This window comes from Pongo abelii, chromosome 2 (assembly GCF_028885655.2).
Source record: "Pongo abelii isolate AG06213 chromosome 2, NHGRI_mPonAbe1-v2.0_pri, whole genome shotgun sequence".
In the NCBI taxonomy this organism is placed as follows: Eukaryota; Metazoa; Chordata; class Mammalia; order Primates; family Hominidae; genus Pongo; species Pongo abelii.
Window position 1 is genome coordinate 101,940,857 of NC_085928.1, and position 22,982 is coordinate 101,963,838.

General features: G+C 50.2%; 2 protein-coding genes across 15 annotated transcripts; one reads left to right on the forward strand and one right to left on the reverse strand.

The window, feature by feature from the left end:
• Positions 1 to 47: 47 nt before the first annotated feature.
• PHF7 (PHD finger protein 7) lies at positions 48 to 13,539 on the reverse strand. Of its 11 annotated transcripts, none has more exons than XM_054552137.2 (12): positions 13,229 to 13,505; positions 12,777 to 12,995; positions 11,087 to 11,196; positions 9,963 to 10,015; positions 9,423 to 9,514; positions 3,766 to 3,867; positions 3,263 to 3,387; positions 2,634 to 2,793; positions 1,942 to 2,048; positions 1,358 to 1,474; positions 813 to 934; positions 48 to 599 (listed from the first exon to the last, which is right to left on the reverse strand). In XM_054552137.2, exons 3-12 carry the CDS (start codon positions 11,125 to 11,127, stop codon positions 373 to 375), a joined length of 1,146 nt encoding a protein of 381 aa, XP_054408112.2. In that variant the 5' UTR covers positions 11,128 to 11,196; positions 12,777 to 12,995; positions 13,229 to 13,505; the 3' UTR covers positions 48 to 372. The 11 variants fall into 11 exon arrangements, with proteins under 11 accessions (XP_054408112.2, XP_054408114.2, XP_002813702.4 ...); XM_054552139.2 differs by having other exon boundaries at positions 12,685 to 12,995; positions 13,229 to 13,488; XM_002813656.6 differs by having other exon boundaries at positions 12,777 to 13,539.
• A 189-nt stretch (positions 13,540 to 13,728) lies between these two features.
• Positions 13,729 to 22,971, forward strand: BAP1 (BRCA1 associated protein 1). 4 transcript variants are annotated; one of them, XM_002813655.4, is made up of 17 exons: positions 13,729 to 14,166; positions 14,265 to 14,294; positions 14,397 to 14,451; positions 15,395 to 15,527; positions 15,924 to 16,043; positions 16,540 to 16,601; positions 16,684 to 16,826; positions 17,093 to 17,171; positions 17,624 to 17,747; positions 18,088 to 18,235; positions 18,685 to 18,869; positions 19,396 to 19,529; positions 20,088 to 20,566; positions 20,684 to 20,844; positions 21,111 to 21,203; positions 21,308 to 21,380; positions 21,561 to 22,971. In XM_002813655.4, the coding sequence occupies exons 1-17, from the start codon at positions 14,130 to 14,132 to the stop codon at positions 21,692 to 21,694; spliced, it is 2,190 nt and encodes a 729-aa protein (XP_002813701.3). In that variant the 5' UTR covers positions 13,729 to 14,129; the 3' UTR covers positions 21,695 to 22,971. The 4 variants fall into 4 exon arrangements, with proteins under 4 accessions (XP_002813701.3, XP_009237210.3, XP_024100119.3 ...); XM_009238935.4 differs by having other exon boundaries at positions 13,999 to 14,166; positions 17,678 to 17,747; XM_024244351.3 differs by having other exon boundaries at positions 14,024 to 14,166; positions 21,042 to 21,203.
• Positions 22,972 to 22,982: the final 11 nt, after the last annotated feature.

Genomic DNA, 22,982 nt, shown 5'->3' on the forward strand with positions numbered 1-22,982 from the left:
CTTTACTACCCAGACAAATTTCAGAATGAATTTATAAGGAGACACCAACGGAGAGAAAACTTTTATTTGCATAACAACAAACATGGGTGAAGTAAGAAGAGGCATATGAAAACAAGATTAAGGTGGAAGAATCCTTGGTGGGAGGAGAGGAGGAGAAAGCAGAGGCACTCTTGTAGCCATAAATGCATTTCCTTGTTGGCATCTGGACTGCTCCCTCCTCATGCTCCACTGAGACTTCTCTTTGCTTGGCTCATAGTCTCACTGCTGGCCCTCCTTCCTTGTCTCACAGTCCCAGAGTGCTCCCTCCCCAAACCCGATGGAGGAGCGCAGCTTCATACCCTATTGTGCAGGATAGCAGCTACTCAGAAGGTGTTACTTGGATTTTTTGCAGCCGTTAGTGATTCTGACACCCTTGGACCTCCAGGAGCAGCTCCTCCTGCCACGAGAGGACTCTGGCTTTTCTAATAAGGAAGGTTCTGGCCAATCAGTCCAAGAAAGGCCCGGATTCTCTTCCAGGGTGTGGTCTCTGCAGAAATGTTCCTCAGGGTGGAAGGTGCTGCTGCAACAAGGGATGTCCCCTGAGTTTTCAGGTATGTAGTCTGTGGTGAGAGAAAGGCAGGAGAAGAAAACTCAAGCCTCTGCTTCTCCCAGGCACAGGTCCTTAAGCTCCTCTCTAGCCACTTTCCTTCCAAAATCAAAGGCACCAACTATTAATCCCCCTCTGGTGGGATGTCTTCCTCCTTTCCCAGGCACCACAAGGCACCCTACAGCCCCCTCCTTGCTCTGAGGCCGGCCCATCCCTCCAGCCTCACCTGTGGCTGCAGCAGGTGAACACTCCTCACACTCCCATTTCTTACTGTTAGATCTAAGAGAGGAACAGTCCCTGTGGGTTCCGTGGGATCCGCATGTAGCACACAGAATGAGGCACCACCTCCTAGAGGAAGAGCCCAGGAAGGGTTGTGGAGACATACAGAACACCAACTGCCATTCTTGGATGTTTGCTACGGGCCAGGCATTTTTTACAGCGCATTTTACCCAAGATGAATGTATGGCTCAGAGAGGATGAGTGCTGATCCCGGAAGCCTGCCATCAGTTGTAACCCCTTGAAAGGTAGATTAGGAAAGGAATTGGCTCTGAATGTCTCTCCACTGGGCACAAGGTGAAGCGGACCTTGCAGGGGAGACCTGTTCACTTGCACACAAGTGAGTCAGGGGCTGGTCAAGAATGAGACTCAGCAATCATGTTTATCCTAAGGTCTGCATACAAGAGTGAATTTCTTACTTCTAATAACTGTGCCAAGGTCTAACTCTAAGATAGCACTGATGAGAGCTCTTTCTAGCCAGAAGCCTTCCCCTACCCTTCATCCTCAAAGCTGTCTCTGCCTTGTTCATACAGACAGATGGGGGCATCACAGTGCTGATAGCGCTGATATAAGTCTGAGAAAGCCCCTGGCTCGAGTTCCCAGGCAGCATCTCTGCAGTGGGAGAAGAAACAGTGAATAAGAACATAACGGGTTGGTGAAACTTTTGTCCGTCAGGGAGGAGTTAGGAAGAACCCAAGCTAAGCACAGCAAGAGTTCAGTAGGCTGCCCGAACACTTCCAACAACGCTGGTCAAGTGGCCTGGCAGTGGGAGAGGGTTGAAGCAGGATGAATGGAACGTGCATGCAGGTTCCTTAGTTCCACTCTGGAATCCAATAACTCAACCCCCCAGGGAATTCTGATTCCCCAAATGCCCTTTTTAGCAACAAGCACCCCATTCCCTGGCAAACTTCTTCCCCCTCCCTTCTGTTTTGATAATTAAAAAGCACTCCCTCCTCCCCTTCCTTCTTTTTAATGCCTCTGCTGCTCTCACTCTCTGAACTATCCTCTCACTCACCTCCTCTCTAGAAATCTAGGCAACCCACTCCCTGGCTCAGTTCCTGCTTTGGGGTTCCCACTACCTGTCTGGAATATGAATTCCCATTCTCAGCATTTCTTGAGGAAACTCTTTTCGATTGTTACACTGTGGACATTTGAAGAAATGCTTTGCTGATGTGTGGGCATATTTCTGTAAGAGAAACAGGGAAGAGCTCTGTGTTTGTAAAAACCCTTTGACTACCTTCTTTCCCCTCCCACCCTCACCCCTACAAAGAGGATGTTGCTAAGAGAGTTTGAGGGTACAGGAAAAGGAGTTTGGGTGGGCTAGGGTGAGGGCTGCAAATCCAGGTGTCAGACCTGGGACCAAAATACTTTCAAGAGAATTCCCAGGAGTGCCTCAGCTGTCATCTCTGGCCGTGGGGCTCCGCAGTACTGAGTAGGGGTCAGGTACCTGGATACATGTTTCCCTTTTCTTTTATCCCAGGAAGTGAGGCTGACATAGAGGCTCCTCAGCTCATTCTGGGATGAGCCCATTTGCTCTAGCAATGCCGAAGATTTTGCTTATTCTAAATCTTATCATGTGTGAGGTCCTATAGGCCAGGAATGGCTACAGACTGGACTGACTTTCCTTTAACTGCCTGAAACCAGCCCTGAATACAGGCCTCCAGCATGGAGCACCAAAGCTGAGGCACACCTGAGCATTCCCAGGATGCTCTGGTTCCAGGCAGAGAACTAGGGCAATGGTGGAAGGGACCCAGGGCAGAAAAAGCCCCACCTGTATGCACTTGCGGTGGTAGATGGATTGACTACAACACGGGCTCTGGATGTTCTCAACACTCTGTTGGGATAAGTCTTCACAACATAAGATGCAGCTTTCCTCCCCCACATTCCCATGTTGGATGTTCTGTGTTGGGCAATGTTTGTCACAAAATGATCTGCGGCAGGTAAACAGATTTGGTTTCTGGTTTGTCATCGATGTAGTTTCCCAATGGCCCGCTCTAGGAGGGGCAGCCGGCCACCCAGGCTGGTGCCCAGTGAACCTCCACACTCATGGGGAAGAGGAGAGGCAGAGTGAAGAACAGCCACATGCCTTCTCATGGCTGCTCGCCTACTGAGCAAAGTTCCCAGGACTGTCTCCGTAGCCTCTTGTTCCTGAAAGCCCCACTTAGTGCTGAGCAGCTGTCTAAGAACCCCAGCTGTTTGTAATTTAAGGAGGGGGCAGGAAGCAAGAAGAAACCCCTGTGAAATCTGCAAGTCAAGACACTGTTTCTTATTACTGAACGGAGGGACAGATTCACTGGTGAATCAAAACAGGCCTGCTTGTGAGAACTGGACTCTGATTTCATTAGCGGCTGAATAATAAGTTGCAAAAAGGAAGTCAGACTTTTCCCCTTCCTCACTCACTTGTACTCTCCAAAAAATTGTGAAAGGCAACCCCTTTCTTGGCCACAAGGCAGATGGAAGTTTCTGATGCACTGATCCTTCTGGCAGTTGATAGCAGCTCCCTTTTTCTTGCACACAAAGCAGATCTGCAAATGAGTTCCCAGACAGTGCTCAGGACCCCAAGGAAGGCAAACAGACACAGTGTAGCACATCTTTCTATTAAATGGAAGTTTTGTGAAATAATAGCCATTCTCTGTCCTCCGTGGTCCTGAATGCTCTGGGGCACCTGGAAGCTGAGCTTCAAGCAGCACTGAGTTCTTTCCTATTTTCTCAAGATGTTTCTCCCTCTTCTCACTTAGGACACCATACCCCAGAGGAATATGGGACTTAAGGACTAGTTGGAAAATCCAAGAGTCCTTTGACGTCTAAACTAGGAAGTAGGGAAGAGAACAGAAACAGGAATGATGGGTGAGGTATGAAAAGAGGCCTACCCCAGGGAAGTCCTCACTTCAGGGGATTCTAACCTTCCTAGAAGCCCGGGCTGCCTCCTTTTTGATGTCTTCAGGCAGGAATCCATGGAAACCTCTGTTGGACTGGCCCCTCTGAGGCAACTTACTAGATAAGATCTGGGGGGGCAGCAGAACCAGGCTGTTAACATTGATGATCAGTGAAACAGTGCAGTGAGGTGAGGAGAAGGACAGGGTAAGACAGCTAAAGAATAGACCTTGGGCCGGGTACAGTGGCTCATGCCTGTAATCCCAGCACTTTGGGAGACCAAGGCAGGTGGATCACGAGGTCAGGAGATGGAGACCATCCTGGCTAACACGGTGAAACCCCGTCTCTACTAAAAATACAAAAAAATTAGCCGGGCATGGTGGCACGCACCTGTAGTCCCAGCTACTCAGGAGGCTGAGGCAAGAGAATGGCGTGAACCCGAGAGGGTGGAGCTTGCAGTGAGCCGAGATCGTGCCACTGCACTCCAGCCTGGGCCACAGAACAAGACTCTCTCTCAAAAAAAAAAAAAAAAAAAAAAAGAAAGAAAAAAAAAAGAACAGAGCTAGGTGGAATATATATGCATTGACAGGGTAATTTATTTAATGAAGGCTTACATGGCACCAACCATGTGTTGAGTACTCTAAGTGGTTTCAAATATTAACTCATTGAGTCCTCCCAACAGCCCTAGGAGGTAGGTATTATTATTGTCCTCATTTTATAGGAGAGATGATGCGACCTGCTCAAGGCCACAGAACTCTGGAACCTGGACTCTTACTTTTGCTCTAGGCTGCCTCTCATTTACTGAGGGCTGCTATTGTGTGCTGGGACTTTGGGGGAAACATTTCCTTTGTATTTATTCATTTTATGCTTACAATCCTTGGCCAGGCACGGTGGCTCACACCTGTAATCCTAGCACTTTGGGAAGCCGAGGCGGGTAGACCATCTGAGGTCAGGAGTTCAAGACCAGCCTGGCCAACATGGTGAAACCCTGTCTCTACTAAAAATACAAAAACTAGGGCGTGGTGGTGCGCACCCGTAATCCCAGCTACTCGGGAGGCTGAGGCAGGAGAATCGCTTGAACCCAGGAGGCAGAGGTTGCAGTGAGCCGAGATCACACCACTGCACTCTAGCCTGGGTGACAGAGCAGGACTCCATCTCAAAAAAAAAAAAAGTGGCTCACGCCTGTAATCCCAGCACTTTGGGAGGCCAAGGCAGGCGGATCACAAGCTCAGGAGATTGAGACCATCCTGGCTAACACGGTGAAACCCCATCTCTACTAAAAAAATACAAAAAATTAGCCGGGCATGGTGGCGGGCACCTGTAGTTCCAGCTACTCAGGAGGCTGAGGCAGGAGAATAGCACGAACCCAGGAGGCAGAGCTTGCAGTGAGCCGGGATCGCACCACTGCACTCCAGCCTGGGCGACAGAGCGACTCCGTCTCAAAAAAAAAAAAAAAAATTCCTGTAATGGCAGATGCTATTATGACGCTTATCTTACAGAGGAGGCCACTGAGGTGCAGTGTGGCAAGTGACACTGCCCGCCAGGGTTATAGGACGAGGAGGAGCAGAGCTGGCTATTCACACCCAGGCCCATGGAATCCCCACTCTTACCCTTCCTGCTGTATCATCTCTTAGCACAGAGTAAATACTCTTCTCAGAGTAATACAGGAAGAAAAACAGGGTTTTAATATCTCTTGATTGTTGTCATTCTGTATTATGGGGGAAGGAATTGGACTTCTGAAACATATATTTTAAAACTAATTATCTCAGGGCTTTGGGATGAGTGATTTGTTTTCTTTATATTTTTAAGTATTATTCATGTTTTCTGCAATAAGCATGTATTGATTCAATAAATTAGCTACTAAAAAGAAAAAACTAAATCTATATGTTCTATACAGAAAGATCTCCAAAATACATATGATGGAAAAAAGCCAAGATACAAAGCACTCTGTATAATGTTTAATTTTTATGTAAAAAATGTATATGCTTGTAAATGCATCAAAATTATAACTAAGCCCTGACACCTGATAGGACTTACAAGAAAGGAAAATCACAGACCAATCTTTCTCATGAGCACAGATATAAAAATCGAACAAAACAGATGCAAATAGAATCCAGCACCATATAAAAAGGACAATACATCATGACCAAGTAGAGTTTATACCAAGAATGCAAGACTAGTTTAACATTAGAGCATTTAGTTGATGTAACAAACTACATTAACAAAATTAAAGAGAAAAATCAAGATAATAAATACAGGAAAAGTGACAAAATTCAACACCTATTCATGATACTCTGGGCAAACTATATATGAATAAAAGGGATCTTCAACCTGATAAAAACATCTACGAAGAAAACCTACAGCTAACGTACTTTAATAGTGAAAAACTAGATGCTGTCCCCTGATGTTGGGAACAAGACAAGGATAACAACTCACACCACTTCTATTCAATGTTAGGTTAAAGGTCCTAGCCAATACACCAAGGCAAGAAGAAATAAAAGGCAAAGATTGAGAGAAAGAAGTAGAACTGTCTTTATTCACACATGACATGGTTATGTGCATAGGGAATCCTGTGTACACAAGGCATTTACAACAAAATAAAAAAACAACTAATCAAACTCAATTTAACAAGATTACAGGATACAAATCAATATACAAAAATAAAATGCATTTCTATATACCAGCAATAAACTTAAAAATGAAATAAAAATACTATTTACAATAGCATAACCACAGAATATTTAGGAATACATTTAACAAAAGATGTACAAGACTTCGTCACTAAAACTACAAAACATTGCTGAGATATATTTTAAAAGACCCAAATAAGGGAGAAATATACCATGTCCATGGATTGGAAGGTTCAGTATTATTTGTCAATTCTTCCCAAATTGACCTATAAATTCAATGCAATCCCAATCACAATCCCAGTAGACTTTTTTTAAAAGAAAAATTGACAAGCTTAATATAAACTTTATAAAGAAAGGACCTGATAGTCAAAACAATCTTGGAAAAGATTGTAGAACTTAACAATACTGAATTTCAAGACACTATAAAGCCACAATAATCAAGACAGTGGGGACTTGTGTAAGAATAGATACATAGATCAATGACATAAATAGATTATCCAGATCCACAGATATAGGGTCAATTGATTTTGACAAAGGCACCAAGGCAATTCTATGGGTAGGCAAAGATTTCTTGCAACACACAAAAAGCACTGACCATAAAAGAAAAAATGGATAAACTGGGCTCCATTACAATTACAAACTTGTTCTTTGAAAGACACCATTAAGAAAATGAAAAGGCAAGCCAAAGACTAGGAAGAAAATAGTCTCAATACATATATTTGAAAAAGAATTTGTATCCGAAATATATAAGCAATTCCTGCAACTCAATAATAAAACCACTAAATGTTTTTTTTTTTTGAGACGGAGTCTCGCACTGTCACCCAGGCTGGAGTGCAGTGGCGTGATCTCGGCTCCACTGCAAGCTCCACTTCCTGGGTTCAGCCATTCTCCTGCCTCAGCCTCCCGAGTAGCTGGGACTACAGGTGCCCGCCACCACGCCCGGCTAATTTTTTGTATTTTTAGTAGACACAGGGTTTCACCGTGTTAGCCAGGATGGTCTCCATCTCCTGACCTCCTGATCTGCTTGCCTCGGCCTACCAAAGTGCTGGGATTACAGGCGTGAGCCACTGCGCCCGACCACCACTCAGTGTTTTTAAATGGGTAAAAATATTTGTACAGATACTTAACAAATGAAAATATGTGGGCCAGGCCAGGCGCGGTGGCTCATGCCTGTAATCCCAGCACTTTGGGAGGCCGAGGTGGGCAGATCACGAGGTCAAGAGATCGAGACATCCTGGCTAACACAGTGAAACCCTGTCTCTACTAAAAATACAAAAATTAGCCAGGCGTGGTGGCAGGCACCTGTAGTCCCAGCTACTTGGGAGGCTGATGCAGGAGAATTGCTCCAACCCGGGAGGTGGAGGCTGCAGTGAGCCAAGATCGCACCACTGCACTCTAGCCTGGGCGACAGAGCAAGACTCCATCTCAAAAAAAAAAAAAAAAAAAACAAAAGAAAATATGTGAATGGCCAATAAGCACATGAAAAGAAGCTTTAGTCATCAGAAAAATGGAAATTAAAACCACAATGAAATACCAATACACACCCAGTAGAATGGCTAAAATTAAAAACACTGACAAAACGAAGTTTTGGCAAGAATACTGTGCAACTGGAATTCTTATAAATTGCTGGTAGGAGTGTAAGCTGGTACAACCGCTTTGGACAGTGATGTGGCAACCTCACATATAGTTAAATATCTAATTAGCATACAACTAGTAATTCCTCTTCTAGGCATTTGCACAAGAGAAGTGAAAGCACATGTTCACAAAAAGACTTGTATATGAATGCTTATAGTAGCTTTATTCATAATAGTCCTCAATTGGAAACAATTCAGATGTTCATCAACAGGTGAACAGATAAGCAAATAGTAACTTATTCATGCAACCGAATACTACCAAGTAATAAAAAGGCACAAGCTACGAATGCATGCAACAACATGGATGAATCTCCAAAACACTGTTGGGAGAAAAAAGCCAGATACAAAAGATTATAAACTATATGATTTCACTTATATGAAGTAAAAGAATAGCCAAAAATAATCCATAGATCAGAACAGTGATTATGTCTAGTGGGATTGACTGGAAAAGGAGGCAGGAGGGAACTTTCTCAGGTGATGAAAATGTTACTTATTTTTATTGGGGTGGTGGTTACATGCGGACATACATTTATCAAAACTTATCAAACTGGACCCTTAAAATTAGTGAATTTTGTTCAAGACCAGCCTGGCTAACATGGTGAAACACATCTCTACTAAAAATACAAAATTAGCCAGGCATGGTGGTAGGTGCCTGTCATCCCAGCTACTTGGGAGGCTGAGGCAGGAGAATCACCTGAACCCAGGAGGCAGAGGTTGCAGTGAGCCGGGATCACGCCACTGCACTCCAGCCTGGGTGAGAGAGTGAGACTCCGTTCTCAAAAAAAGAAAAAAATTGGTGATTTTTACAGTATGGAAGTTATACCTAATAAAAAAATACTGGGAAAAAGCAATTGGAAGGATGTTACAACTTTGACAGCATTTGTTTCTGGGGAGAGGGAGAAGGATTGGGAAGATTGTTTAGGGAAGAGACTTTTTTTACTGAACTTACTTTATACTGTCAGGATTTTATACCAGACACATATATTTTTCTTTTTTTGAGGCAAGGTCTTCCTCTATCACCCAGGCTGGAGTGTGGTGGTGTGATCACTGCTCACTGCAGCCTCCACCTCCAGGGCTCAAGCGATCCTCTTGCCTCAGCCTCTGGAGTTGCTGGGACTATGGGCGTTTGCCACTACGCCCAGTTTTTTTTTGTTTTTTTTTTTTTAATTTTTTTGTAGAGACAAGGTTGCCCAGGCTGGTCTCGAACTCCTGGGTTCAAGAGATCCTCCTGCCTCAGCCTCCCAAAGTGCTGGGATTACAGGCGTGAGCCACTGCGCCCAGCCTAAAAATAGATTTTAAAACAAAAAAGCTATTAAGAAAAACAAAAAAACAAGACTGTGGATCTGAGGATGAATGTAACAGAGAACAGTCAGTACACCAAAAGCCATAGGATATTCAAAGCAAAGGAGGCCTCATACTCACAAGACAGAAATAATGCACGCTGATATTGTCTTTCTGAAGAAATTCCCCTAATTTTTCGGGATCCCCAGGTTCTCGAAGGCATAGCCAGCAAACTGGAAGAGAGGACACCCAGAATTTGGTTCAAGTTGACCATTAAAAATGGAAGAGAAGGGTGAGAATGTAACCATTCCTCTAAGTCAGGAAGGAGCAGAATACTAGGAAAAGGGTCATTTTGGCAAGGAGGAAGGTTGGGATGAGGTCTTATTTGGTATCAATTAGGCTGTCACATAATTCTGGTTACAATGAACAAGTTGGCCACAACTGCTCACTTCACTTTTTTTTTGGTTTGGTTTTGTTCTAAAGTGACTTTAATAACTTGTTTCTTGAACTTCAGACATGGTAATTTAAAATGGCAGTTCCTGAGTCCTCAAGATCTTAGAGAATCTAGGAAGGAAGTAGGGCTGGGAGAGAGAGAAGAAGCAAGTATACTGCCCCACACAGGTGGCCTTCTTTGCTGAGGGCTGGAGGCAGTGGGTGAACACAAGCTCCAGTCTTTCTTACCAGGCCCTGAAGACGGTTTCCTCTGGGTTACCCTCCTAGTCTTGGCAGATTTTCTATACAAGAGAAATAAGAAGCATGAGGTGTTCTTTGAGGATCTTGTTGATAACCTTTTTAACATTTCTCTTAAAATGCCATTCATGGGTCTGATGAAGGACCAACATATCTAAAGCCTAAGACATCAGCTTCTTTTCATATTTCATATATATATGTTTTTGAGAGAGTCTTGCTCTGTTGCCCAGGCTGGAGTGCAGTGGCGCGATCTCAGCTTAGTGCAACCTCCGCCTCCTGGGTTCAAGCAATTCTCCTGCCTCAGCCTCCGAAGGAGCTGGGATTATAGGTGCCCATCACCACGCCCAGCTAACTTCTATATTTTTAGTAGAGATGGGGTTTCACCATGTTGGCCAGCCTGGTCTCGAACTCCTGACCTTAGGTGATCCACCCGCCTTGGCCTCCCAAAGTGCTGATATTACAGGCATAAGCCACCGCACCTGGCCATATTTCATATATTTTTTTAAGTGCAAAACATACTGAGTTATTTGAGGGCAGGAACCGGACTGTAAGCATCTTTCTCTCCCCAGTGGCCTGTACTGCCTATGTTGACTCAATGAATGTAAGAGCAAACCCTCTTTTACTTTTTTACTGTTTTTTCTGCCAGCTACTCTGAATCTCAGGTGGTACCACCTTTACAAAGCATACTAAAATGAACCAAAATTGATAAAAGTATTTCCCGTTGCAAGGGACTATTCTTGGCACTTTACATGTATTGGCTCAATTAATCTACAGTAGCTCAATGAATCTACAGAACACTCTAAAAAGTACATGCCATTATTATGTACATTTTCCAGATGAGGAAACTGAGGCATAAAGAAATGAAGTGCCTTCTGTCACAGTTGTTGGCAAGTGGCAGAGCTAGGATATTAATCTAGGTAGTAAAGCTCCAGAGTCAGCACTTTGCTACTAGGGACAGCACTGATAAGACAGGTATGACAGCTCCCAGCTCCGTGTGTGCTTCCACACTGTCCAACCTCAACCCCCAAGACTACGACAAAGGGGGCAAAAAGTGCAGCCTATACCACAGGCCATTGGACAATTTCTCCCAAATTCCCTATGTCAACTACTTCTACCTCAATCTTTGGCGTCCCTTCTTTTCTTTTACAGTCTTCATTCGGTGCTGTCTCTCTCTCCTCTCTTGAATTCTTCTATACTATTGTGAGGACAATACAGGCTCTTCCAGCTATAAATATAAATGGGGTTTGGTAAGCAATTTAATTCTATATTTGGTTATCAAGTTCCCCAGGATCAAGGCAATGGTGCACTTCACCTCCCAACCCATGAGATGGAATAAAAGGGACTGTTCTAGGTACTTGACATGTGTTAACTCACAAACACGCCATGCAGTAGGTACCATTATTATCCCCATTTTCAAGATAAGGGGACTGAGGCACAGAGAGGTTTAAGTATCCTGCCCAAGGTAAGAGTTAGTAAGTGATATAGATGGGATCTGAACTCAAGTAGCCTGGATCCAGAGGCCAACACTAACTCTCATGTTATACTGCTATCATACAGTAGCAAAAGAACTTAGAACCATTACTTGACCTAGCTAAATGGTTGTTTCTTTGTGCCTACAAAAAAATACGTGAAGTAGCCCTCAGGAAAAAAAAGGCTCCTTTTGCACCTAAGTATGGGTGCCTTAATTCTACCCAGTGAAAGCTAGATAAGGTAGCTTTTTCCTAGGCAAAGGAGCCTGTGAGATTTGGGCTGCCTAAAAGCAAGAACTCCCTCTAGTGAGAGACAAGAGGTAACACTGACAAACACCCACTAGGCTCTATCACTTTTTTTTTTTTTTTTTTTTTTTGAGACAGGGTCTCTCATTGTTGCCCAGGCTGGAGTGCAGTGGATGAGTGAGTGCATGAAAGTGCCACTTTCCTAGGCTCAGATGATCTCCCTGACTCATCCTCCCAGGTAGCTGGGACCACAGGTGCCATGCCACCGCACCAGCTAATTTTTTGTAGAGACGGGGTTTTGCCATGTTGCCCAGGCTGGTCTTCAACTCCTGGGCTCCAGCGATCCTCCCGCCTCAGCCTCCCAAAGTGCTGGGATTACAGGCGTGAGCCACCAGGCCTGGCCTCTCCTATCAATTCTTTTCACCTAGGCTCAGGTGGCCACTGAGATATGGTCTGCACCCAACCTTTGTCTCCGTCTGAGCCGAGTACAATAGCCAAAAAGTGCAGAAGGTACCTTGTCTCCTATTTCCAATGTCAGCCAACTCCGGCTGTTACCTGTTTTCATTAGTAAACAAACTGTAAAACAAATGTACAGTTTCACTGGTTAACGGGGAGATCCCTGAAAGTGAACGGGAACGAAAGAAAATCCACCGCTGTGAAGCAAGGACTGTCTAGTCAGGGGAAAGGAAAAGGACAGCATTTCTTAGAAGGAGCGCTGGGTGAATCAGGTCACTCCAGAGACACTCCAGTATCCATGGCCTCCGATCAAGGCTGGAGATCGGGAATATCTTCAGGGATTTTAAACTATTCTGCATGAATAAGGACGACTGAGGAAATTACTGTTCAAGACACCAAAGCCACCCTGCCCTCCCCTTCTTTGTGCTTGTTCTGTCTCCTCCTCTAACCCAAGAGTTGCAGAAGCAATGACATCTGATAGCTTCTTCCTTAAAGAAAACACTGGACAGGCTGGAAGAGGAGAGAGAAGGGCATGTCCTGACCTTGCTATTCCCACAGGGGTCCACGTGAGCGGACTGCGGAGCAGTTCCCAGTTACTGGGGCTACCCCGACCATCCAGCAATAGACATAAAACCTTGAAATTTCAGTTCTTTGCATCGCTGGGCCAAGACGTTCCTTGAGTAGGATTCTGTGCACACAATGCTAGTTACAAGACGTCACGATCTTCAAAACATCTGAGGTGGGGCGTTGCAAATGAGGCTTCCACGAGCTGCCAGGCAGTGGCCTCCTAACCCGGCGGACGCTCCTCGAAACGCTTATCAAGTTGTTTCACTGGACAGGTGCTGGGTAAATGCTTGTTGAGAAAATCAAAAATAAATAAACGTGTTCGACCCGCCGCCGCAAGAATGATTTATTTGTAAAATACGTGTCGGTGTGGTCACAACCGTTCCCCGGAGGTTAACAGCCGGAGAAGGGGCTCAAGGAGCATCCCGCGGATGCCAGACCAGGCTCATGTCGCGCCTGCCGGGCGGCCAGTGCAGGGCCGGGCCGAGGTCGCCTCCGCCGCTCCTCCTCGCGGTAGCTCACCGGCCGCCGCTCTTGGCCAGAGCCACCCTCCCAGCTGTCTCTGAGGGCGCCGTCGTTGACACACGTCGTTGACACAGGCCGTGATAGCTACCTCCGGGCGGCCGCCCTGCGCGGTGACTGCGCCGGCGAAGACTGCGAGCGCGCAAACGGGGGCCGGTCACGCGGACTATGACCCTTGGGAATCGCGGCGACGCCTACCGTTGGTAGAAAGCGACCGCTAACGGCCGCGCGCTAACGGCCGCGCGCCCCGCCCGTCCCCTCCTCTCGTGCCTCAGCGCCCAACACCCGCCCCCACCCCTTCCGCTCGCCTCCCCCGCCCCTTCCCTGACCCTCCCCCGCCCCTTCCGCTCACCGCCCCCGCCCCTTCCCCGACCCGCCCGTCCCTCCTCTCCCACCACCCGCGCGCAGTCCCGCCCATCCCCGCCTTTTCCCCTAGCCCGCCCCGCCCCTCCTCTCGCACCACCCGGGCCTAGTACTTCCCCGGTCCCGCCCCTTCCCCTCGCCCGTCCCGCCCCTCCTCCCGAGCCTGAGCGCTCAGCATCGCCCGGACCCCCTCTTCCCTTCGCCCGCCTCGTCCCGCCCCTCCCCCTCGCCCCCGTCCCGCCCCTCCCCCTCGCCCCCGTCCCGCCCCTCCCCTTCGCCCCCGTCTGTCCGCGCTTGCGTGTTCGCCTTCCAGCGCGTGCCCGCATCTGCTGTCCGACCGGCGGAAGACGAGCCCAGAGGCGGAGCAGGGCCGTCGCGCCTTGGTGACGTCGTGCCGCCGGCGCGGGCGGGTGACGCGGCTGGGCCCGTTGTGTGTGTGTGGGGCTGAGGGGCCCCGGGGGCGGTGGGGGCTCCCGGTGGGGGCAGCGGTGGGGCGGGAGGGCCTGGACATGGCGCTGAGGGGCCGCCCCGCGGGAAGATGAATAAGGGCTGGCTGGAGCTGGAGAGCGACCCAGGTGAGGAGGGGACCGGGAGGGCCAGGGGCTGGGGAGGCCGGATGGGCCCGGGACGCGCCTGCCTGACCGTCACCCCCTCCTCTTGTCGCCCCTCCCAGGCCTCTTCACCCTGCTCGTGGAAGATTTCGGTAAGAGCCTCTTCTCCCTGCCGGACCGGGGCTGTGGCGGCCCACCCCTGCGCCCTCACTCAGGGGCTGTCCTTCCCTACTGCTTTCCTTTCCTCATCGCAGGTGTCAAAGGGGTGCAAGTGGAGGAGATCTACGACCTTCAGAGCAAATGTCAGGGGTGAGTGGCTGTACACCAGGGCTGCCCCTTACACCCAGAGTGCTGGGGAAGGTCCCAGAGAACAGGGCCCCTTAGGGAAGGCAGTGCCAAGAACCCTACGTTGTAAAATCTCACAGAATCAGCCTTGCTCTCTGAGTGCCCGCTTCTGATCAGACTGATGCTTTCTTTTCTCCCAATCTTTCCTTAGCGCTTCCCTTTTTGTAGCAGCCCCCTCCCCACCCCTAAGCATCCTTTGGTTCAGCTGCTTTCCTGGCCTTGCAGCGGGAAGACCCAGGTCACACAATGCCTTTTGTGCAGTTGTGTAATGTATTAATTTCAGTGTGCCCATGTGTGCCTGGCTTTAATCCTGACACAAAGTCATCCTGTATTGATTGGTTGGGGTGACAAGGCCCCTCCTGGGTGCCCACACTTAGAGTCTTGTCCCAGTGGTCCTGCAGAATAGAGGTGTAAGAGAGTAGCAACAGTAGCAACCGTGACTGAACCAAGAAGTCTGCTTTAATTTCCTGGAACAAAAGAGACTGGTGTGGGTGTTCATTTGCTTTCCTGACTGCACTGGGGCCCACAGGTGAGAAGGAGTGCCTCAGTTCCTCATCAGAGTTTTTGCTCTTGTCTTACTTTGTGTTCCTACCCTGTCCCATCCTTGGCCCTCAGTTCCAGCTTTTCTTCTCGTACCCAGAACCATAGACTTCATAAGGAGACTGGGTGGACTCCTGGAGCATCACAGCCAGAGGCTTATGCTTTGCTCTGCCTGTGGCAGGCCTTTGGTGTGTGAGGGCACAAGGCCACTTCAGACACAGTGTTGGGAAGAAGCCAGAGGAGAGGTGGGATCACAGCAAGGACACCTGAGTGATGACGCAGTGCAAAGGATGAATGGGAGAAAGAAGGGAATGCTGATTGCCTTCTCCCCTTTGGCTGATCTGGCTCTGCCCCTTACTTCCCCCAGCCCTGTATATGGATTTATCTTCCTGTTCAAATGGATCGAAGAGCGCCGGTCCCGGCGAAAGGTCTCTACCTTGGTGGATGATACGTCCGTGATTGATGATGATATTGTGAATAACATGTTCTTTGCCCACCAGGTCTGCTGGACTCTGTGCTTTGTTTGGAGGGTGGGATGCTGCCATTTTTTTGCTTGGGAAGCGGAAATGGAGGAAGACAGGAGGAGGAGATAGGCAGATTCTAGGGGCAGTAGCTACAGAAATCCTCTGGCAGAAGGAACTGAACTCTTAATTCATTAAAGGGAACAGCTTTAGAGTAGGGGGGTGTCTGAGTCCACTCTCTGTGTCCTCAGATATCCAGTGGGTATTTGGTAGGTGCTTATTAAATGAATAAACATTAGGCAAAGATGAAGGGAGCTGAGAAGGGGAGTTGTCCAGATATGACTGACCTGCTCTGGATCCCCATTCTTGATGTATATGGGCTTGGGGCTTGCAGTGAGGGGTGCTGTGTATGGGTGACTATTCTTGGTTTCACAGCTGATACCCAACTCTTGTGCCACTCATGCCTTGCTGAGCGTGCTCCTGAACTGCAGCAACGTGGACCTGGGACCCACCCTGAGTCGCATGAAGGACTTCACCAAGGGCTTCAGCCCTGAGGTAGGCTGCAGTGCCTTCATCCTGGCTGACAGCCAACTGGGCAGATCTGACCCTGAGGGCCACTGGGAATGCTACCACATGATATTGGGTTCTGTTAGGCTGTTTCTTTTTCAAATGATCATTTATATTACATTTGACTCTTAAATAAATTGTGTAAGGCCATTGTTTTTAGACGCAGTTGTGGGGAAAGGAGACAGGCCTAGGGAGGGAGGAGAGTTTCCTTAAGTCACACCATGTCAGAACCGTCTCTGTCAGGACTTTTCCTCTGAGGCCATGTTGCTTCCTAGTGTCCACTAATTACCATGCAAGGCCAGCACAGTCCATCTCTTTGGGGCTCCAGAGCTCTTTTCTGCCCCCACCAGCCTTTTAAGAAAGTTTGTCTGTGTTCCTTCCGATTCCTGGAATGCCTCCAGGCTGCTCTCTGAAGCTTGCCTTCCACCCATAGTTCTACCTGAGGAGAAATTATTCTGATACGGCCTTACTTTCTTCCCTGTAGAGCAAAGGATATGCGATTGGCAATGCCCCGGAGTTGGCCAAGGCACATAATAGCCATGCCAGGTGTGTGGGAGCTGTGGGAGCTGATGTGGGGTGGGAGTAGGGGGAGTATCATTTTTTGGGCCCTGACTCTGTCTTTCCCCAGGCCCGAGCCACGCCACCTCCCTGAGAAGCAGAATGGCCTTAGTGCAGTGCGGACCATGGAGGCGTTCCACTTTGTCAGCTATGTGCCTATCACAGGCCGGCTCTTTGAGCTGGATGGGCTGAAGGTCTACCCCATTGACCATGGTAGGCACCATGAGCTGGAGGCCTGTTAGGTGTCTCTGCCTACTTCCTAGGGAGCTGGGGCTCAGGGCCCTCTGGTATGTGGGACCCAGTGGCAGGGGTTGTGGGTACTGACACCCGGCTCTGGCTGGGGTTTCATCCTACACCATATTGCCCGACCAGCTCCTGATTCCCGGGCTCAACTGCTCTTCTTTGTCTTCCTTCCCACTCCTGGCCTGCCCAAACTCAGGGTTTCCTTCTCACTGATTCCTTGTCTTGGTCTCTACTAGGGCCCTGGGGGGAGGACGAGGAGTGGACAGACAAGGCCCGGCGGGTCATCATGGAGCGTATTGGCCTCGCCACTGCAGGGTAAGGGCCCTGTGCCTGCCCTGTTCTACCCTCTGGAGCTGTACCTACTTTGGGAGGGACAGAGAGTATCCAGGTGATTTGTAAATTGCAAGGCCATATGGTGAATCTGGCAAGATCAGGCTTAGATCATGGGCTCTCAACTTGTTGTCTTATTTCCTGCCTGGGCTGCCTGTGGCCTGCTCCTGGGTGGGCTGGGGGAGGGGCAGGCCTCAGTGGAGCCTTAGGCAGCCCAGGTCTGCTAGTTCACTTCCGGATAGGCCCCTCATACAGCTTGTTGGAAGGTACCAGCTCAGGTGCCTGGTGTGTATGGCTAGTCGCTGCCTGCCTGTTGGGGTGGGGCCTATACCTACAGCTGCAGGTGTGACTGCAGGGAGCCCTGCCAGGATATCTGCCTCAACCTGATGGCGGGGCCGGGGCGGGAGCTGCTCTCACGGCTGCGGCTGTGACTGCAGGGAGCCCTACCACGACATCCGCTTCAACCTGATGGCAGTGGTGCCCGACCGCAGGATCAAGTATGAGGCCAGGCTGCACGTGCTGAAGGTGAACCGTCAGACAGTACTAGAGGCTCTGCAGCAGGTAGGTGCCCTTTCTCCCTGGCCTCTGCCCAGCCCAACCCTCCCTGCATTCCTCCTCCCTTCCCCCACAGCATTTGTCTCTGATTCACGAACATACTCTCTTGTAGATCTGGGCTTCAGCTAACCACATCTTTTCTTTGCCCCCATTGTGGGAAAGGTGGGACTTGGAGTGGGGAGCGAGAATAGCTTCTAAAAGGAAGTTTGGGTTTGGGTGTTTTATTTCCCTGTGAGTGAATGGGTAGAGCCAAGGCCATTATTCCTTTAGGTCCTCAGCCCTTAGCTATTTAAGGTAGAAGCCCGGGTCTACCCTTTCTCCTCTGAGCCCTGGATTCTGTTGTTAGCTCATAAGAGTAACACAGCCAGAGCTGATTCAGACCCACAAGTCTCAAGAGTCACAGCTGCCTGAGGAGTCCAAGTCAGCCAGCAACAAGTCCCCACTGGTGCTGGAAGCAAACAGGGCCCCTGCAGCCTCTGAGGGCACCCACACAGGTACTGGGGGGTTTGGGACCTCTTGTGGGCCTCAGAGCCACCCGCTAATGTCTGACGTGGGAGGCCTAAGCAGGGAAAGTCTTTTTCTGGGGATGTTCTTGGGCAGTGTTCTTCCCCCGTCAGAAGGTAGAGGGAGAGCAGTCCTTCCCTAAAGAAAGGCACCTGTAGAGTGCCGCTGTTACCACAGGCCCCTGGGCCCTTCTCTGTAATGTACACTCCCTTTCTTGTTTTCTCTAGAGGCTTTTTTTTTCTTTTCTGCTTCTTTTTTCCCATCTCATTCTTTGCCCTGTCTCATTGCGGGATCATGACTTAGAGCTTGCTGACTCCCATTGCACCAGCTGGCTCGGCTGTTCTTCTCTGGGAAATGCTGTTTCACAGGGCTGGGGAGACTGTGAGCTTTTCTTGGAGATCCTACTGGAGGTCCTGCCTGTGTTCTTGCCCTGTCTCAGATGGTGCAGAGGAGGCGGCTGGTTCATGCGCACAAGCCCCATCCCACAGCCCTCCCAACAAACCCAAGCTGGTGGTGAAGCCTCCAGGCAGCAGCCTCAATGGGGTTCCCCCCAACCCCACTCCCATTGTCCAGCGGCTGCCGGCCTTTCTAGACAATCACAATTATGCCAAGTCCCCCATGCAGGTAAGCTGGGAGCACCCTTGCAGGATTCTCTACTTGATTCTCTTGAGAGGTTGCAACAGGCAATTTTCCCATGTGGTTCCTTGGTGTTCACCCTTGGCATGGCTGGGTCAAGCTGCCTGGGCCTGGGTTGCTAGGTTCCTCTGCCTGATACGAAAAGGCCCCTACAACAGCAGGAGCTTAGGGAGGCAGGGAGAGCTCCTTTGAATTTAATCTAGTTACATGGCTGTGGGATTAAATGTTTAGGTCACGCTCCTTGGTACAACTTTATGGGTTGGGTTTTACTGGCAAAATAAAGGCATGTGTTTCAGGGCATTCTGTTTCTCTGAAAACCCCTCCGTGGGGTTCTATGCAGTGTAAGTGGGTGGCAGCCTCCCTGCCACAAGCCAAGGACAGGCCATGGAACACTTGGAGGGGTTCCGCTGACTCAGTCTGGAAAACCATGTTGGCTTTCTCTCTGGCTGTGAGTGTCTAGGCTCAGCCTGGGCCGAGCAGCACTTGTTTGTAACTGCCCTGGTCTTTGTCCCAGGAGGAAGAAGACCTGGCGGCAGGTGTGGGCCGCAGCCGAGTTCCAGTCCGCCCACCCCAGCAGTACTCAGATGACGAGGATGACTATGAGGATGATGAGGAGGATGACGTGCAGAACACCAACTCTGCCCTTAGGTCAGCCTAGCTTTCTAAGGCTACCAGGTTCTGGGTGCTTCAGATCCCATCCTGAATATCTCAGTCTGTGTCTGAGAATGCCCTGCAGCAGATAATGTTGAGCACCTGCGGAGTTTGGGGCCCTGGGGGAGGCTGGCATGATGGGGCTGACCCCAGGTCCCCAGGAAGTTTTTGGTGGGCTGGGGGGTAAGGCTGAGCACATAAGCATATATCATGTCCTATTGGAAGTGGCCTTTTAGCCAGTCCTTGAAGGATTGGTTGGGGCAGGGATGGAGGAGATGTGGGTGGTGGGGAGGCAGCTTTGCTGGAACACAGGGCATTGGCAAAAGGCCAGGAGTGAGATGGCTGGAATAGAAGAAGTGTCTTTTGAGGACACTTGGCTGCAGCTGTCAGAACTTGATGCCAGGCTTAGCATGGCTAGTTCAAGTTGCTTGGACCAAGTATAAGGAGTTTTAGGGTCAGCCCCTGGAGGTCGGGATGTATTTAAGCCATTCTGGGTACTGCTGGGTATGGTCACTTGGCCTGTTCCCTTGCTTCACATCTTCTCGGGCCCCACAGGTATAAGGGGAAGGGAACAGGGAAGCCAGGGGCATTGAGCGGTTCTGCTGATGGGCAACTGTCAGTGCTGCAGCCCAACACCATCAACGTCTTGGCTGAGAAGCTCAAAGAGTCCCAGAAGGACCTCTCAATTCCTCTGTCCATCAAGACTAGCAGTGGGGCTGGGAGTCCAGCTGTGGCAGTGCCCACACACTCGCAGCCCTCACCCACCCCCAGCAATGAGAGTACGGACACGGCCTCTGAGATCGGCAGTGCTTTCAACTCGCCACTGCGCTCGCCTATCCGCTCGGCCAACCCAACGCGGCCCTCCAGCCCTGTCACCTCCCACATCTCCAAGGTGCTTTTTGGAGAGGATGACAGCCTGCTGCGTGTTGACTGCATACGCTACAACCGTGCTGTCCGTGATCTGGGTCCTGTCATCAGCACAGGCCTGCTGCACCTGGCTGAGGATGGGGTGCTGAGTCCCCTGGCACTGACAGGTGGGCCTTGGACTGGCTCACTGGCCACTTGGTGCACCCAGGAGGGAGGAGGGAAGTGGCCAAGTGACCACAAAGTGTCCTGCACTCTGATGATTTTCTTGTGACCTCTCTTCCCAGAGGGTGGGAAGGGTTCCTCGCCCTCCGTCAGACCAATCCAAGGCAGCCAGGGGTCCAGCAGCCCAGTGGAGAAGGAGGTCGTGGAAGCCACGGACAGCAGAGAGAAGACGGGGATGGTGAGGCCTGGCGAGCCCTTGAGTGGGGAGAAATACTCACCCAAGGTGAGCCTCCTTTGTGGTTTTCTTCTTTAATCCTGGCAGAGGGTAAGGCCTGAGCTCCTCCTGCCCAGGTGCCAAGTTCTTGATTGGAACTTTGGTGTGAAGATTGGTGGCTGGAGCCATGTGCCAGAAGACTTTCTGGGTTGGGTGGTGGCAGGGGCCTCCATAGGCATGGACTCGCTGCTCATCCTTGCCTCTAGCTGCCTATTGCTCATGGGGCTTTGTTGCTGGCCCGCCCCCATCAGAGGTGCAATGCTGGGTTTTGGCAGGAGCTGCTGGCACTGCTAAAGTGTGTGGAGGCTGAGATTGCAAACTATGAGGCGTGCCTCAAGGAAGAGATAGAGAAGAGGAAGAAGTTCAAGGTGGGTGATTTCTCCAGTTGCCTGATCTGGCCTCTCCCAAGGTCCACTGGTGGCTGCTCTGGCAAGATTGGCTTCAGTGCTCTCAGTCTTCTTCTCTCCTACAGATTGATGACCAGAGAAGGACCCACAACTATGATGAGTTCATCTGCACCTTTATCTCCATGCTGGCTCAGGAAGGTGAGGGGATGCGCTGCTGTCTTAACTGGAATGCCCTGCTGAGGGTGGTGTCCTTCAGCTTCCCTCCCCGGGCCTCTCCTGAGGCTTGAGCAGACCTTGAGGCACAGGGAGGGCCATGAGAGCCTCAGCTCCTGGCCTGAGGCAGCCAGCACCTGCTCAAGGGTCTCTACCTCTTCACAGGCATGCTGGCCAACCTAGTGGAGCAGAACATCTCTGTGCGGCGGCGCCAAGGGGTCAGCATCGGCCGGCTCCACAAGCAGCGGAAGCCTGACCGGCGGAAACGCTCTCGCCCCTACAAGGCCAAGCGCCAGTGAGGACTGCTGGCCCTGACTGCAGCCCACTCTTGCCGTGTGGCCCTCACCAGGGTCCTTCCCTGCCCCACTTCCCCTTTTCCCAGTATTACTGAATAGTCCCAGCCAGAGAGTCCAGGCCCTGGGAGCGGGAGGAACCAGGCCACATTCCTTCCATCGCGCCGAGGCCTGACACGGCAGATCAGCCCCGTAGTGCTCAGGAGGCAGCATCTGGAGTTGGGGCACAGCGAGGTACTGCAGCTTCCTCCACAGCCGGCTGTGGAGCAGCAGGACCTGGCCCTTCTGCCTGGGCAGCAGAATATATATTTTACCTATCAGAGACATCTATTTTTCTGGGCTCCAACCCAGCATGCCACCATGTTGACATAAGTTCCTACCTGACTATGCTTTCTCTCCTAGGAGCCGTCCTGGTGGGCCCAGGTCCTTGTATCATGCCATGGTTCCAACTACAAGGTCCTAGCTGGGGGCCTGGGTGGGCCCTGGACTCTGGGCCCTGCTGCTCTAGCCCCAGCCACCAGCCTGTCCCTGTTGTAAGGAAGCCAGGCCTTCTCTCTTCATTCCTCTTAGGAGAGTGCCAAACTCAGGGACCCAGCACTGGGCTGGGTTGGGAGTAGGGTGTCCCAGTGGGGTTGGGGTGAGCAGGCTGCTGGGATCCCATGGCCTGAGCAGAGCATGTGGGAACTGTTCAGTGGCCTGTGAACTGTCTTCCTTGTTCTAGCCAGGCTGTTCAAGACTGCTCTCCACAGCAAGGTTCTGGGGCTCTTCGCCTTCAGTGTTGTGGCCCTAGCTATGGGCCTAAATTGGGCTCTAGGTCTCTGTCCTTGGAGCTTGAGGCTCAGAAGAGCCTCTGTCCAGCCCCTCAGTATTACCATGTCTCCCTCTCAGGGGTAGCAGAGACAGGGTTGCTTATAGGAAGCTGGCACCACTCAGCTCTTTCCTGCTACTCCAGCTTCCTCAGCCTCTGCAAGGCACTCAGGGTGGGGGACAGCAGGATCAAGACAACCAGTTGGAGCTGCTGTGTTCCAGAGGGCCTGATGCCAAGGGGTAATGGGCCCAGCAGTGTCTCTGGAGCCCAGGCCCCAACACAGCCCCATGGCCTCTGCCAGATGGCTTTGAAAAAGGTGATCCAAGCAGGCCCCTTTATCTGTACATAGTGACCGAGTGGGGGGTGCTGGCAAGTGTGGCCGCTGCCTCTGGGCTGAGCACAGCTTGACCCCTCTAGCCCCTGTAAATACTGGATCAATAAATGAATAAAACTCTCCTAAGAATCTCCTGAGAAATGAACCCTCCT